This window comes from Diadema setosum, chromosome 3 (assembly GCF_964275005.1).
Source record: "Diadema setosum chromosome 3, eeDiaSeto1, whole genome shotgun sequence".
In the NCBI taxonomy this organism is placed as follows: Eukaryota; Metazoa; Echinodermata; class Echinoidea; order Diadematoida; family Diadematidae; genus Diadema; species Diadema setosum.
Genome location: NC_092687.1, coordinates 7,046,645 through 7,059,922, shown reverse-complemented (window position 1 = coordinate 7,059,922; position 13,278 = coordinate 7,046,645). Strand labels below are relative to the sequence as shown.

Here is a 13,278-nt window from a genome sequence, read left to right as displayed (position 1 = left end):
ATCGGATTTCCTTTTTTTCTATGGGCCACCCTGTATAACAATAGAAAGGCCTTTGTTTTCTTATAGTAGTAACTGTTTAATAATGATCATTTTATTCTTCTGACTACATGCACCTCTCCACCTCCTCGACTACCTGCGCCTGTCTCTGCCTCCTGAATATAACTTCCTCTCTCTGCCTCATCACATGATACTCCAATGAATGTCTTCAATTTATACATTCACACCTGTGAAATAATTTTGGATGATGTTTTGTCGTGAGCAAGTCCAGCTGGGTTGTTCAGCTCTTGATCGTGCACTGCTGGCTGGTCAGCTTCTTCAATCTCATAATTGTCTTGAGGCTCATTCATCTGTTTGGACAGGTTGTGTAAAACACAACATGCGATGATGACCTTGCTCGCTCTCTCCGGGGCCATTGGGATACCCTGTCCATTGAGGCATCTAAACTTACTCTTGACTTGTCCGTTGACTTGCTCTATGAGTACTCTCGTTTTGCAGTGAGCCCTGTTGATTTCAAAGGCAAGAAGGCAACCATTTAAAAGCATAATTCAAAGTATGTACCATCTTTTTATATTTCATTTGAATTAGCATTTAGGGCCCAATGTTAAAGGACAAGTTCACCTTCATATACATGTGGATTGAGTGAATTCAGCAATGATATTAAAACACATCAGTGAAAGTTTGGGGGAAATCGGACAATCCGTCCAAAAGTTATGAAAATTTAAAGTGTCTGCACAGTCACTGCTGGATGAGAAGACTACTACAGTGTATGATGTCATATGCGTACAACGTTATAAGGAAATAAAACGAGAATTTCACAAAATTTTACTTTTTGAAAAAAGTTCACATTTCCTTGACTTGTCAGTGACGTATGTTAAGGGTAATATTATTCATCCTTACCTTTTAAAAGAGGGAAGTCAAATGTTCTTTTATTATACAAGAAAAGTTAAAATATCTCGAATTTTCTTTATATTTTCTTTATATCGTTGTACACATGTTACATCAGAAGCTGTAGTAGTCTGCTCACCCAGCAGTGACTAAGCAGAAACTTCAAAAATTCATAACTTTTAAACGGATTGTCCGATTTACCTCAAACTCTTACTGATGGGTTCTATTAATATTGCTGCATTCACTCAATCCACATGTCTATGAAGGTGAACTTGTCCTTTAAGTTGGTAGGGCACATTTCGATTTTGGGTCATAACCTTTGATCCATAAGTACGTTTGTGACCAGACTTGGATGGTAGGTGTCCTTTGGGGAGTTGATGGTCATCACATGGTCAAAGTCACAGGCAGGGGTCAATGAACTTTTAGGGCCCAATGTTAAGTTTTGGAGGCACGTTTCAATTATGGACCATAAAGTTTTGATCTGTAAGCTATTTGTGACCAAACTTGGATGATGGATGTCCCTTGGGGAGTTGATGGTCACCACAAGGTCAGTGGTCACAGGCAGGGGTTAATGAACTTTCAGGCTCAATGTACTGTGCATTTAATTATGACTCATAACTTTTGATCCATATGTGAACACAATATTAAAAAAAAAAAAGGTGTTTTACGTTTATGGGCGAGACACATCACGGCACTTGCCTTCTTTCAAGCGTATAAGTAGATATTGATATCTACATCATTTATGTAAAATTTGCAAAATGTTATGTAATGTGCCTGTGAAAATTGTTATTGCCAAATGGTATCAATAATATATTTCAACCTGTAATACTACAGAAGTTGTAGTGTACTTTTCCAAGTTTGAATGTGAATACATGTGTAAGCATGTTCTGGTACAATATTCAAATCCAATTGCATAGATGAGTACAAGCAAGGACATGCATGAGCTGTAACTGTTTGTACTGGCAAATGAAAGAATACCTGCCATACTATCTACATCGCTTGGTACAGCATTTCTATCTCAGCATGTCCCTAGCATTTATTTTTTGAAAGAATTTTAATACAGGGAAACCCAATTATAACGAAGTCAGTAGGACCGCCATTTTTTCTTCGCTACAACCAGCACCTCATGTTGTAAATGTATGCATGTTTTTACCATTTCAATATGTGCAGTTGAAAATGGGACCGGTAAAATCTCCTAATTAAAAGCGGTATTTCGCTATATCCCAGCTTGTTAAAACGGGGTTTCCCTGTATATAAAACCTTGCCAACCTTTGCTTATCACATATAAATGATACTCGCTGTATAGTATTGTCATCTACAGAAAGTATAAAGTTAAATTATTTATGTAGTTTACATATAGATATCTTTATACAAATGTATGTATTATATGTACATAATTATATAGATGTATATGCATATATTTATCTTATTTTTGACATGGGCATTATTTATCTTCAATAATATTTAAATATAATTTAATGATATTCAATATGTCACCTGTTGTATGCTTGATCTGCTTCATTTTGTGGCACTCTTACAGGCGTGAGAAGCCATGGCTCCAGTTTGTACCCAGAGTCCCCGACAAGTATGCCACTCAGCTCCCTTCTCTCAAATCTTTGGCCAATGGCACTTCTCTGAAGTTTCAAAGAAATAAAAGAAGGAATTCAAGAAATTGACATAACAACTAAACCATAGAAGAACTGAAATATAAAAAAGAAAGGTCATTTATGACCTTTGAACATGAAAAGATGAACTTTCTGAATTGATCTGTATTGAAGTGGTTTGATATTTCAGATTACATTAAACAGAGGAAAGCAGTAATTGTGTGCATCTAGATTTTATCTTTTGACAAATTTCATACTCTGCAGAAACATGATTGTATCGAAACATTGGCTTTTTTTGTATTTAAATCTTACCTTCAAAATTCTGCAGTCATGGGTACTGCCGGGCCACCTGGCTACCACATTGGTGATCATGTAATTGGCACTGCAGATCAGCTGAACATTCAAGGAATGTTGACCTTTTCTATTGATGTAAATGTATTCATCGTTTCCCAGAGGTGCTCCATAAAGGTTTACATGGGTGCCATCTATGGCACCCACGATGTTCGGCATTCCTGCAATCTCATGAAACGATGTGTTGGCTGCACGTACTTCTTCTGGGGACTCTGGGAACTTGATCACCTACATTCAAGAAAAACCGTAAATGGTACAAGAAATGTGCATAACTGAAGAATTTCATAATGATTATTGAGATCATTTGGAAACAATTATCTTAATATACTGTGCTTGTATTGTATTTTATAATTACTTTTTTATACATGTATATGATTTATGTAATATTTTATGTTTATTCTTATATCATATCACAGCACAGAATTGAAATTCAGTTTATTTTCTATGATTTGAATAATGTTGATAATTAAATCTTGCCAACCCAGGTATTCTTATATTGTTTTATTTAGAATGTTTCATTCTCATCTTTACATGTTGAATAATTTGTTAATTTCATTTTCATTCTGTACAGTGGACTCTCGTTATAATGAGCACTGATATAATGAGGTTTTATTATCACAAGGTAATTTTTTGTGGTCCCAAATTGTGATTTTCCTTTGTATTGTATTGTAATGTTTTTGTTACCTTGATATGAAAATGTTTCATTACAACAAGTATATTTCTCTGGTCCCAAGGACCTTGTAATAATGGGTTTCCACTGTATCTACCTTTATGCACTAGCATTGTCATACTTTATATTGTAAGCTGAACCTTTCAGCCATCAATGCTGTTCATCAATTGTTTTCATGTAAGAAATAAATGAAGAAGAAATTAAAATTCTGTGTTCATTCATGTGAGAACTTAGTCGAAATCTGAAATTTTTGGTGGATTGGAATAATGGTCATGTGTACATCAAAGGTTTTTTTTTTTTAAGATTAGAAAATATTCAAAATTTAATCACTTTTACACAGTCATTTGAATTTGACATAAGAACATTTATTTCAAGAATGATGATTATGTAGAATCTTAGCATTGGATAGGTTAAAGATATAAAGTTTTGGTACCTCAAAAGTTTCCATGAATAATCGTTTCGTACAATACGTGTACATTGATATCGCGATACCGTGTTTAGTGAAACTAACAGCTCGTTCGAATTTTTCAGAGCCCGCTCTGCTCTGGTACAAAACCATTATTGCATGATTACCAAGACTTGAGAGCTCTTTGGGGCGAGTAAGTCTCACAGTATTAGTTGTATGAAAGGTACTTTAACCTGAAACACAAACTAAGACAAGGAAACTCAGGGAAACTTTTGAGGTAACAAAACTTTATATTATCTTTGAAGTGCAAGCAAAAGAATTTTGTTTTTTATAAAGTAAAAAAAAAACTGCAATAAATTATAAGAGGATCAATATTATTGTAGACGTTTCTGTAAATTGTTAGTTTTTTTTCCATGTCTTTTGTCACGTTTGAAGGAATTTTTTTTTTCTTTTTGGAAAATTGTTTAGATATGACATTACATAGAGTCCTTTGACTTAGAATGAAGAAAAAATATGTTTATGCTTATATACAATACAGACGTCTAAATACAATTGTCAACAAGTAGTTTAAATTTGTATGTTTGTTTTTGGGTGTGTGATTTTATATTAAAATTTAATGAGTGTGTGTTCTTATTGTATGTACATATGTGTGATTGTATACACTTGTGTGTGTGTGTGTGTGTTTTTTTTTTTTTTTGGGGGGGGGGGGGTTTCATTTAGATGAACTTTGTGGAGGGAAGGGGGTTTGGATGTTGAATGAGACGGGACTAGTAGTGGCGGTCCCAGGACTCGTGCTAAGGTATCAGATTTATAGTAATCGTCTTAGTTCCATTAGTGGTATCAAAGTGAATCAATTCAAAATAGATAAATCAGAACAATTGTCATTAGACATATTTTGATAGTTACTGCTAACGCATACTTTGAGAATTTTTTCATGACCTTGGTTTGGAAATCCAAGAGAAATCATTTTGGGAACTTCTTCATTGAAATCTGGTATTGCTATGGATCACTACACCATTGAATCCCCTTGAACGAGCATGGTTCACCCCCCCCCCCACCCCCTACTACACACAAAGACCCGAATTCACGAAGGTGGTACTGTACAAATGAAACCATTGTTTAAACCATGGACAAAAACCATGGAGCGCCAAGTGTCGCATGCAATATTTCGTTACGAAATCAGATATTTCGTCAATGGAATGATTATTTTGTAACTAAATGAACATTCGTCCACGAAATGATAATTTCTTTAACGAAATGCTCATTTTGTCGACAAAATGACCAATATTCCGTGTGACACTTGGCGCTCCATAGTTATGTCCATGGTTTAAACCATGGTTTCATTTGTACCGGTAGCAACTTCGTGAATTCGGGCCAAAATGTACACAAAACTTGACAACCCCCCCCCCCGGAATCATTCAGAAAACGCCTGCCATTTCCCAAATACAAACCTTTTCCACCCATTAAAATACAAGACCCCCCAGGGCTACCAACTCTCACGCATTGAGCGTGAGATCGACTCACGCATTTTGGTCCTTTCTCACTCGAAAACTTTATTTCATTTGCATGCATTTCTATTGATGTCACTCATTTTGACTCCTAAATTATAGCATTGGCCTATGGGAGTCTCACTCTCAACTAGTTTCAAGTGTTGGCAGTTTCTTAACATATTTGGAGAATTAAAAAAAAAAAATGCCAATTCCAGTTAAAAATGTATGGCAACTCATCCGTCAAAGTAGCATGATATGAAATTCGCTGACATTTGCCAATTATTAGTGGATTTTTTTTTCCAGTTTAACAAATAATTTAGATAAAAGAAAAAGCAACTAAGTTGTTTTTAAATTGATCAAAAGTATGTGGGGTCATTGGGATCTAAAATATCATGATTGTTTCTTTTTCGTGTAAACGTATATTCAGAACAACATCGATGCAGTTTGGCTGCCACTTACTAGTATACAATTCTTTATTTTTCTATTACTACCGGTAGTCCTTTATTTATTTCCTGTTATTTTTTTCTTCTTTTTTTTTTACACGTACATCACCATACGTACGTACGCACGTGCGGACTTGTATTCGAGTATGATCGACTCTCGTACATCCATGCGCATATACTGTGGATGCATCCGCATAGAAAAAAAACAAAACAAAACAAAAAACAAAACGAACCCACCACCGGCGGCCGGTATGTATTCCCACAACAAACTCTCTATCCGTATCAGCGCTAAAGCCGTCTAAAGCCGCTATATATGCTAGCGCGCCAGCATACACTAGTAGCTCTCAATTCGATATTGCCGAGCCTTGGCCTGACAGCCTCGTCTACTGTATGTCTGACGAAAGGATAAGTGAACCTCAGCCTGAGCCTCAGGTATACTATTCGTAGGTACTTGTAAGATATTATTAGGTTGTGGTTTAGGTTTGGAACAGTTGCAGAATACACCACGACTGCAAAAAGTTGCAGTGCTAATCTAAAATTTATTACGATGCAGCGGCGCTTAGCTGGCTTGGGGGGGGGGGGGGGTACTTTGTACACTACATTATTTAGTGTGTGTGGGACTAACCGGGGACTTGCGTTGGTGGTGGTCGAATTGCTTTACGGTAACTTGTTAAAGATTATTTAGGCTATTATTCGGAATGAATAATGATTCTATTACTTCTGAAAAGTGTCCTGTCATTCTGAGTGACATTTTTTTTTTAGTGAAAGGAATTGAATGGGTTTTTTTTAATTCAAAAAGTAACAAAAAAGAATTTTTATAGCAGGCAGTGTAGCTAGCTCCTTGGCCCTCGGCCTCCGGCTCAGGCTAGCTCAGCCTTGGCACAGGGTAGCTGTAGCGAGCGCGAGCTACTCCCAGCTGCTGCGACAGTACGATTTTACTTGATACAAAGTTATAGTCTGCTACATCACAGCACATCTTGGAAAGCTGCTCTAGACTCTGCTAACCAGCTAGGCCTAACTGTAGCCTTTAGTTTAGGGAGTTGAAGAATCCTGGCAGAATACAGTGTTTATTATTATACTAAATAGTCTAATTGTTAGTCTACCCCTCAGGCCAGCCTCTAATCAGGCTGAGCGATCAAATCCAAGGGCAAGGCCATGCAAGGTTTACACTGGTTCAGCTTTAGCTTTGCAATCGTTTCTCATCAAGGGAACCAAAATAAAATCAATAATTACCTCATTCCTCATATCAAAGAGTGCGTGTGCAACTCTCTGAATGGTTCTGCATGCAGTCGATGTGTGTATCCCATGAACGAAACTGGTGTCGTCAAGGAGGCTGGCCATGCAAGGTTTACACTGGTTCAGCTTTAGCTTTGCAATCGTTTCTCATCAAGGGAACCAAAATAAAATCAATAATTACCTCATTCCTCATATCAAAGAGTGCGTGTGCAACTCTCTGAATGGTTCTGCATGCAGTCGATGTGTGTATCCCATGAACGAAACTGGTGTCGTCAAGGAGGCTGCCACTGGCAAAATATCGCAGTGACACAAACACTTGGAGGCTAGGTGGTAGAGCCATATTGCGGTTAGTTGGATATTGAATTCTTGGGGCAAGCCTGTTGATGATGGCAATGCACCCAGCTCTAGAGAATCTGTATAATTTTCTCAATTGATGGTCATCGTATGCATCTAAGGGATGCAGGCGATCTCTGAATATTCTTTCTCTTCTCAGAGCTGCCTGGGCCTGTATTGCCTGCAGAATTGCAGCCATTTTGGAACAAAGAAGTCCAACCGGAGTTTTTAGCATAGCAACCGCTAGTGTGAGGGCAAGGGTTACACCAACCGGAATTTTTCATATTCTCAACCGGAGTTTTGTCCGGCTAACCGTAGAAAACTCTGGTTGGAGTTTTATGCAATCGTAAAATTCCGGTTGGGAGTTTCCAACCGGAATTTTGTGATTTCAACCGGAAAAAAATCCGGTTGGAGTTTTATGCAACGGGCCCATGATGTCATAAACTAATGTAGATTCCTCTTCGAGGGGCTCATAAACCAAAACGTTAAGAATGCATAACTTTTGCATCGATGGTTCAATTTTCCTCAAGTTTGCATTGATGGGTTCTACTAATGTTGCTGCCTTCACTCAATTCACATTGCTCTTTGTGTTTTGTGTGTTTGTTTGTTTGTTTGTTTTTTATGTGGAGAGTGTGCAGCCAAACGGAGCAGGAAAATTTTACCTTGTGCTGTACTTTTCTCGATCAATGACGCCTAATGCAGCATTAACGATAGCTGATAAGCGACATGAATGATTGATGAAAAGAACAATTTCGTATGATGGTAATATCATTAAAATGTATTGCCATCAAATAAAGATAATAATGATTAGGATATTTTGCAATATTATCGTACCATAGGAGCCATTTTAGTGTCCAAGAATAACCGTGAATTGCTTTTGGGAAATTACATTCTCTTCATTATGACGGATTGATAAATGAATGTTTGGTTATGATCATATTTTGTGTGTTTCTTCATTGCTATTTTCATCGGCTCAGGCAATACTGACGGGACAACACCATAAACAAAACAATTGACATTGTATATCAAAGTGTTTGCCGATAATGAAAAACCTTGGCAAAATGTAATGCATTTTATGTGTATGACATTCAAAACCTGTGCACGTGCATATGCAATTTGAGCTTCCAACTCTGTATGAAATATTATATATATATATATATATATATATATATATATATATATATCCACCTTCTAATTTCCTCTTTCTCCTCCTCTACCCCCCCCCCCCCCCCATAATTCCAATCATCTTGGGGGACAGTCTTTGGCAATACAAGGAAATTTCACACCTCATCACGAACGTTACTGCCTGCTAATGGATACGAGGCCAGAAATAGAAATTTATTTCATTGAAATGATTTTATTCATAATCATATAACCTTGTGTATGTGTGTGTGTGTGTGTGTGTGTGTGAATGTTTGGATATATGCACTATGCTCTTATTGACTCATCCCCATATACACACCTACAATTTTAGCGTCTTTTAAAAAGCTTTGAATAGATAATAAATGTTTGAAAAGATAATAAATGTTTGCTTGAGAAATTTGCCCTTTTTAGGGGGAGGGGTGGAGGGCAGTTACACTAAGTTATGCCATTAAACTACCCAGAAAACTTGACACCTGTTTCAATAATTTAATTGATTAATACCAAATTACCTATGAGATATACAATCAGCAAAAAAAGAAAGAAAGAAAAGAAATAAAGTAAACACTTTTTCGACACATACTACATTTGCCTTCTTAACTCTCTATATGCCACTTTCGCACCTCCAACTAAAATAGTCGATGGCGTGCCGACTTCGCATATTCTGCTCAAAAGCACAAAGCCGCCCAAACGGACCGATAAATCGCCAAATGCCACAGTACGATAAAAACGTTTCTCATGATTCCATTCCTGCCACAGATAGCTTGATCTTATGTGTTGATTGGCTTTCAAGTGGTATTCCTTACTAGATTTGCGAGGAAATTCGAAGTTTCTGACACTGTGTTGCTACTGGTCATTTGAGAGAAAACGATCGTAGATTTGTCATACAATTTACATCAAAGCAAAGTTTGGCATCTTTACTCATTACATTTCGCGGGTAACAAAAATCTACTTTAACTTAAAGAGATTTGAAAAGCGGATTGTTTCTCCAAAGCATGGCAACACTGGTAACACTGCGTTTTCCTCCACTCGTAATGGGCCGCATGAAACCTCCTTTATCCCCACAGAAATTTCAAATAATCATCAAGAACTGTTAGAGATCAGAATCCCCGCCCCCTCCCGTTCACACACACAGACACACACGCACACACACACACACACACACACCTTCTTCGGGCTGTTCAAAGAAAAGAAACAAATCGAAGAAATCGTGAATCAAAAAACAACTACAACAAAAACAACGTGTTCCCCTGGAAAATGTTTCTTTCCACTAGATCATGATGTTTCTACAGTTACCTGTCATCCCATGCCTATGACGCATTATTAATCATGTACTTAATATTCCATCGGATCGTTGTCATATACATTCAAGCCAAATATTCTTAACACAAAAATGGACAAAACCCATCGAGCTAATTGTAACTCATCATAGGATTCAATTCCCTATAATTATCTTATTATGATGAGATAAACAATTCAGCTACGGCAACCAAAGAATGGGGAGACGGAGGGAGAGTGTGTGTGAGAGAGACAGAGAGGAGGAGGGGGTTTCAATGTGAATAATGACTTAATATTTTGCTTGGAGCAATTGGGTGGTACTGGGTATTATGTTGTCAAGTAGGGAAAACAAAGTTTTACCTCACACGTGTAATGGACATTTTATTTGACAGAGAGACAAACAAACTGAAAACAACGACACACAGGTGGAGTGAGCAAAAGCTTAACCAATCATTGCGCTGCCATCATCGATATTGACGTAGTGTACAGAGCAAAGAAGAGTCCGTTTCTGGAAGCCAATGTCAAAGTAATACATTTTTCTGCCGCGCTCCAAGGGATGTATGGTTTCAGACCACCAGATTGAATTTTACTATTTAAGAAGGCACTCGTCCTCACTCAGGCAACATCCATGAATTGATAACTAAACATAATGTATCCTCAACGATGTTTGCCAAGCTGGGGAAAAAAGCCTTTCAATGCTTCACATCTGGACCGAAAACTGTCTCTTGTATTTCTGGTTGCTTTCGTAGGAATCCACCTTGGTGAGTTGAGCCTCTGTCTATTTCTTTTTTTTTTTATTGAAACTTGATTTTATTATTTCTAATTCTTTAATAATCGTTCATTTTTTGACATTCTATTTTATTTTTCCTATGTTTAATGTTTGGTGTTATTCTGTATATGCTAGTTTATTAGTTTGTTTTATTGTTTCTTTGTTTTTCATGGAGGACACTAACATGTTAGGGCAAGTGAAACGTACGTGGGTGTTTCATGTATGTATGTATGTATGTATGCGTGGATGTGGATCTGGGCATTGAACGTTTATGAAATATTTTTCATGTTGACAAAATTCTACAAGATAGCGTTAATGCAAGTGCACCGCAATGAGCCCATTATTTTATCATCATTTTTAGATGATATTGTGCTCCGGTATGTAAAAACAATAATTCATTTTCTTGCTGTAACAATAGATGAATTCCTTACCTGCTAGGACCATATCAAACGCATAGCATTGAAGATTACAAGAAGTGTCGAAGAAGTTTCTAGAATGAAGTATGATAATATATGAATATGAATAACCAAAAAAAAAAAAAAAACACGTTCCATTTGTTTGTAATATTACTCCATTTGTCATGCTGTAATGTTGTATTGGGTAATTCATACTCGTTTCATTTACTAAACGTTTAATTCTTCAAAGAAAGAGCAAATCGAATTATTATTGTCCTTTGTACATGATGTTCCATCACTTCAATTATTTAAAAAAGAAACTGTCACTTCAGGAATAGATTATTTGTGACCGTGCATTACAAAACAAACAAATTGTTGCACGAACTGATTTTGTGTTAGGACTGAAATAGGAAAAATGGGTCAATCAAGCCAATTCCACATTTTCTGAAAGAGTAAATGTACTTTATTAATCTATAGTTTTGTATAAAAAAAAGAACAGGAAACATGCGTATTTATCAGTTTTCTCATACACTTTTTGGTAGAATAGTGTCATAAGGTGTTTTTCATGAAACCTTCTTTTCAACTCTTAAAAACGCTGTCCACATTCTTCTCTTTCATCCCCTAATAACTTTGCAAAGAATGATGCCACTGCATTGATAGTTTTCATTAATCATTGACGGAATATGATAATAAAGCAAGTCAAATTTCAGCGTAGTTATACAATCCCTGTTGGTCCGGTGATAAACATCCTGTTTTTGTTTGTTTGTTTTTGGCTTGGTTTTCTGATTTTTTTTTTTTCGTTCCATTCATCGCATATTGAGCACGGCGTGGTTAAGAGTAAGAGCTTGAATAAAGTCTGTACTTCAACATTCAAAATTCAACATTTTATGTGTAATTTTAATATTGGTTTTGTTTTTAGTATATTTGAGAGTATGTTAAAGTGCAAATAATCTTTCAATACTTATGATACAAGGCAGAAAAAATTATTACATAAAACGATACTATGCATACGACTCATATAATGAGAGCATAAAAAATGCATGCTCCAATTTTTCAATTTTTGAAGTATTATGTAAAAGGGAGATATTTAGCAATATGTGAATTTTGGAAGGGAATGATTTGTTTAATCATCATGTCGCTAATTATACATTTTACAATTATTTTGGAAGCCGTTTCTAAAGGGCTTTGTCAACGGCTTTCAAAAGCCGCCTCCAAAGCCCTTTTGAAAGCCGTTGACAAAGCCCTTTAGAAACGGCTTCCAAAATAATTGCGTTTATCAACCGAGCCGTGCTCTTTTCAAAGAATGGAACACAAACCAGAATTCAATCTCCAGAAAACAGCAGCAAAGAAATACTCAGATTAGATTTTGGTCTAGTAACTCATTATATATCCATAACTAACACCAACCTTCAAACTTTCAAACTCCTTAGATTAGCATCTTTAGCATTACCTTTCACAAGTTATTAGAGTTAAAAGTGAAAAGTTATGTGTGAAAGTTTGTTTTTTCTTAAGACATGAGAAGCACTTTCAGACAAACTTAACCACACTATTTTGCTCTTAAAAGCGTCCAGGGAGATCAGAAACAACAACCGAAACATATCTACGTTCCATTAATGACCTCAATCTGAATTTAAAGAAAATAATATTGTAAAAGAAGAATAACTCTATAAAAATATTAATAAATCGAGATCGAATTATTATTTCTATTTTCACTTGTTTTGTGTCCTCAGGTCAATGTTAATACGTGGGTCTTTTTGTGGATTTTGTGATGCATTGTAATAAATCGAATACAAATATAAACATCTGAAGAGCTTGCTTCCAAATAAAGGCGCTAAATCCACTAAAATGGTGTATTCAGCGCAATTTTAATAGAAGCAAGCTCTGTCGATGGGTGTGTGAGTTGTTGTTCTTATTTCCATCTTCAATTAAAGAATATACACAAATTGCACACATTCAATGCATATACGCACAATATGAAACAAAAAACAACAACAACAAGTCATTTCAGAGTTATTAGCCTTTTGCTAAAGCCCCTTTTACACTTTCACGGATTACTACACGGATGACCACGGATCGTCATCCGTGGTGATCCGGCATGCAAAATATCGATTTTCCTCTCAATGCCGGTGTGAATACGATGCCAACTGGATGTCTACACGGACAAGTACTGATGCTACAAGGACAAGTACGGTGCCTACACGGACAGACAAGAAACGAACGCGGACCACAGCGGAAACGATACGGAGCTAACACGGCCATATCAAGGAAGAGCACGGAT

At 36.5% G+C, this 13,278-nt stretch overlaps 1 protein-coding gene across 1 annotated transcript; it reads right to left on the bottom strand.

The window, feature by feature from the left end:
- Nucleotides 1-218: 218 nt before the first annotated feature.
- LOC140226698 (putative nuclease HARBI1) lies at nt 219-7,617 on the bottom strand. Its single transcript, XM_072307138.1, has 4 exons — nt 7,267-7,617; nt 2,802-3,068; nt 2,383-2,519; nt 219-501 (listed from the first exon to the last, which is right to left on the bottom strand). The coding sequence occupies exons 1-4, from the start codon at nt 7,615-7,617 to the stop codon at nt 219-221; spliced, it is 1,038 nt and encodes a 345-aa protein (XP_072163239.1).
- Between the last annotated feature and the right edge of the window lie 5,661 nt (nt 7,618-13,278).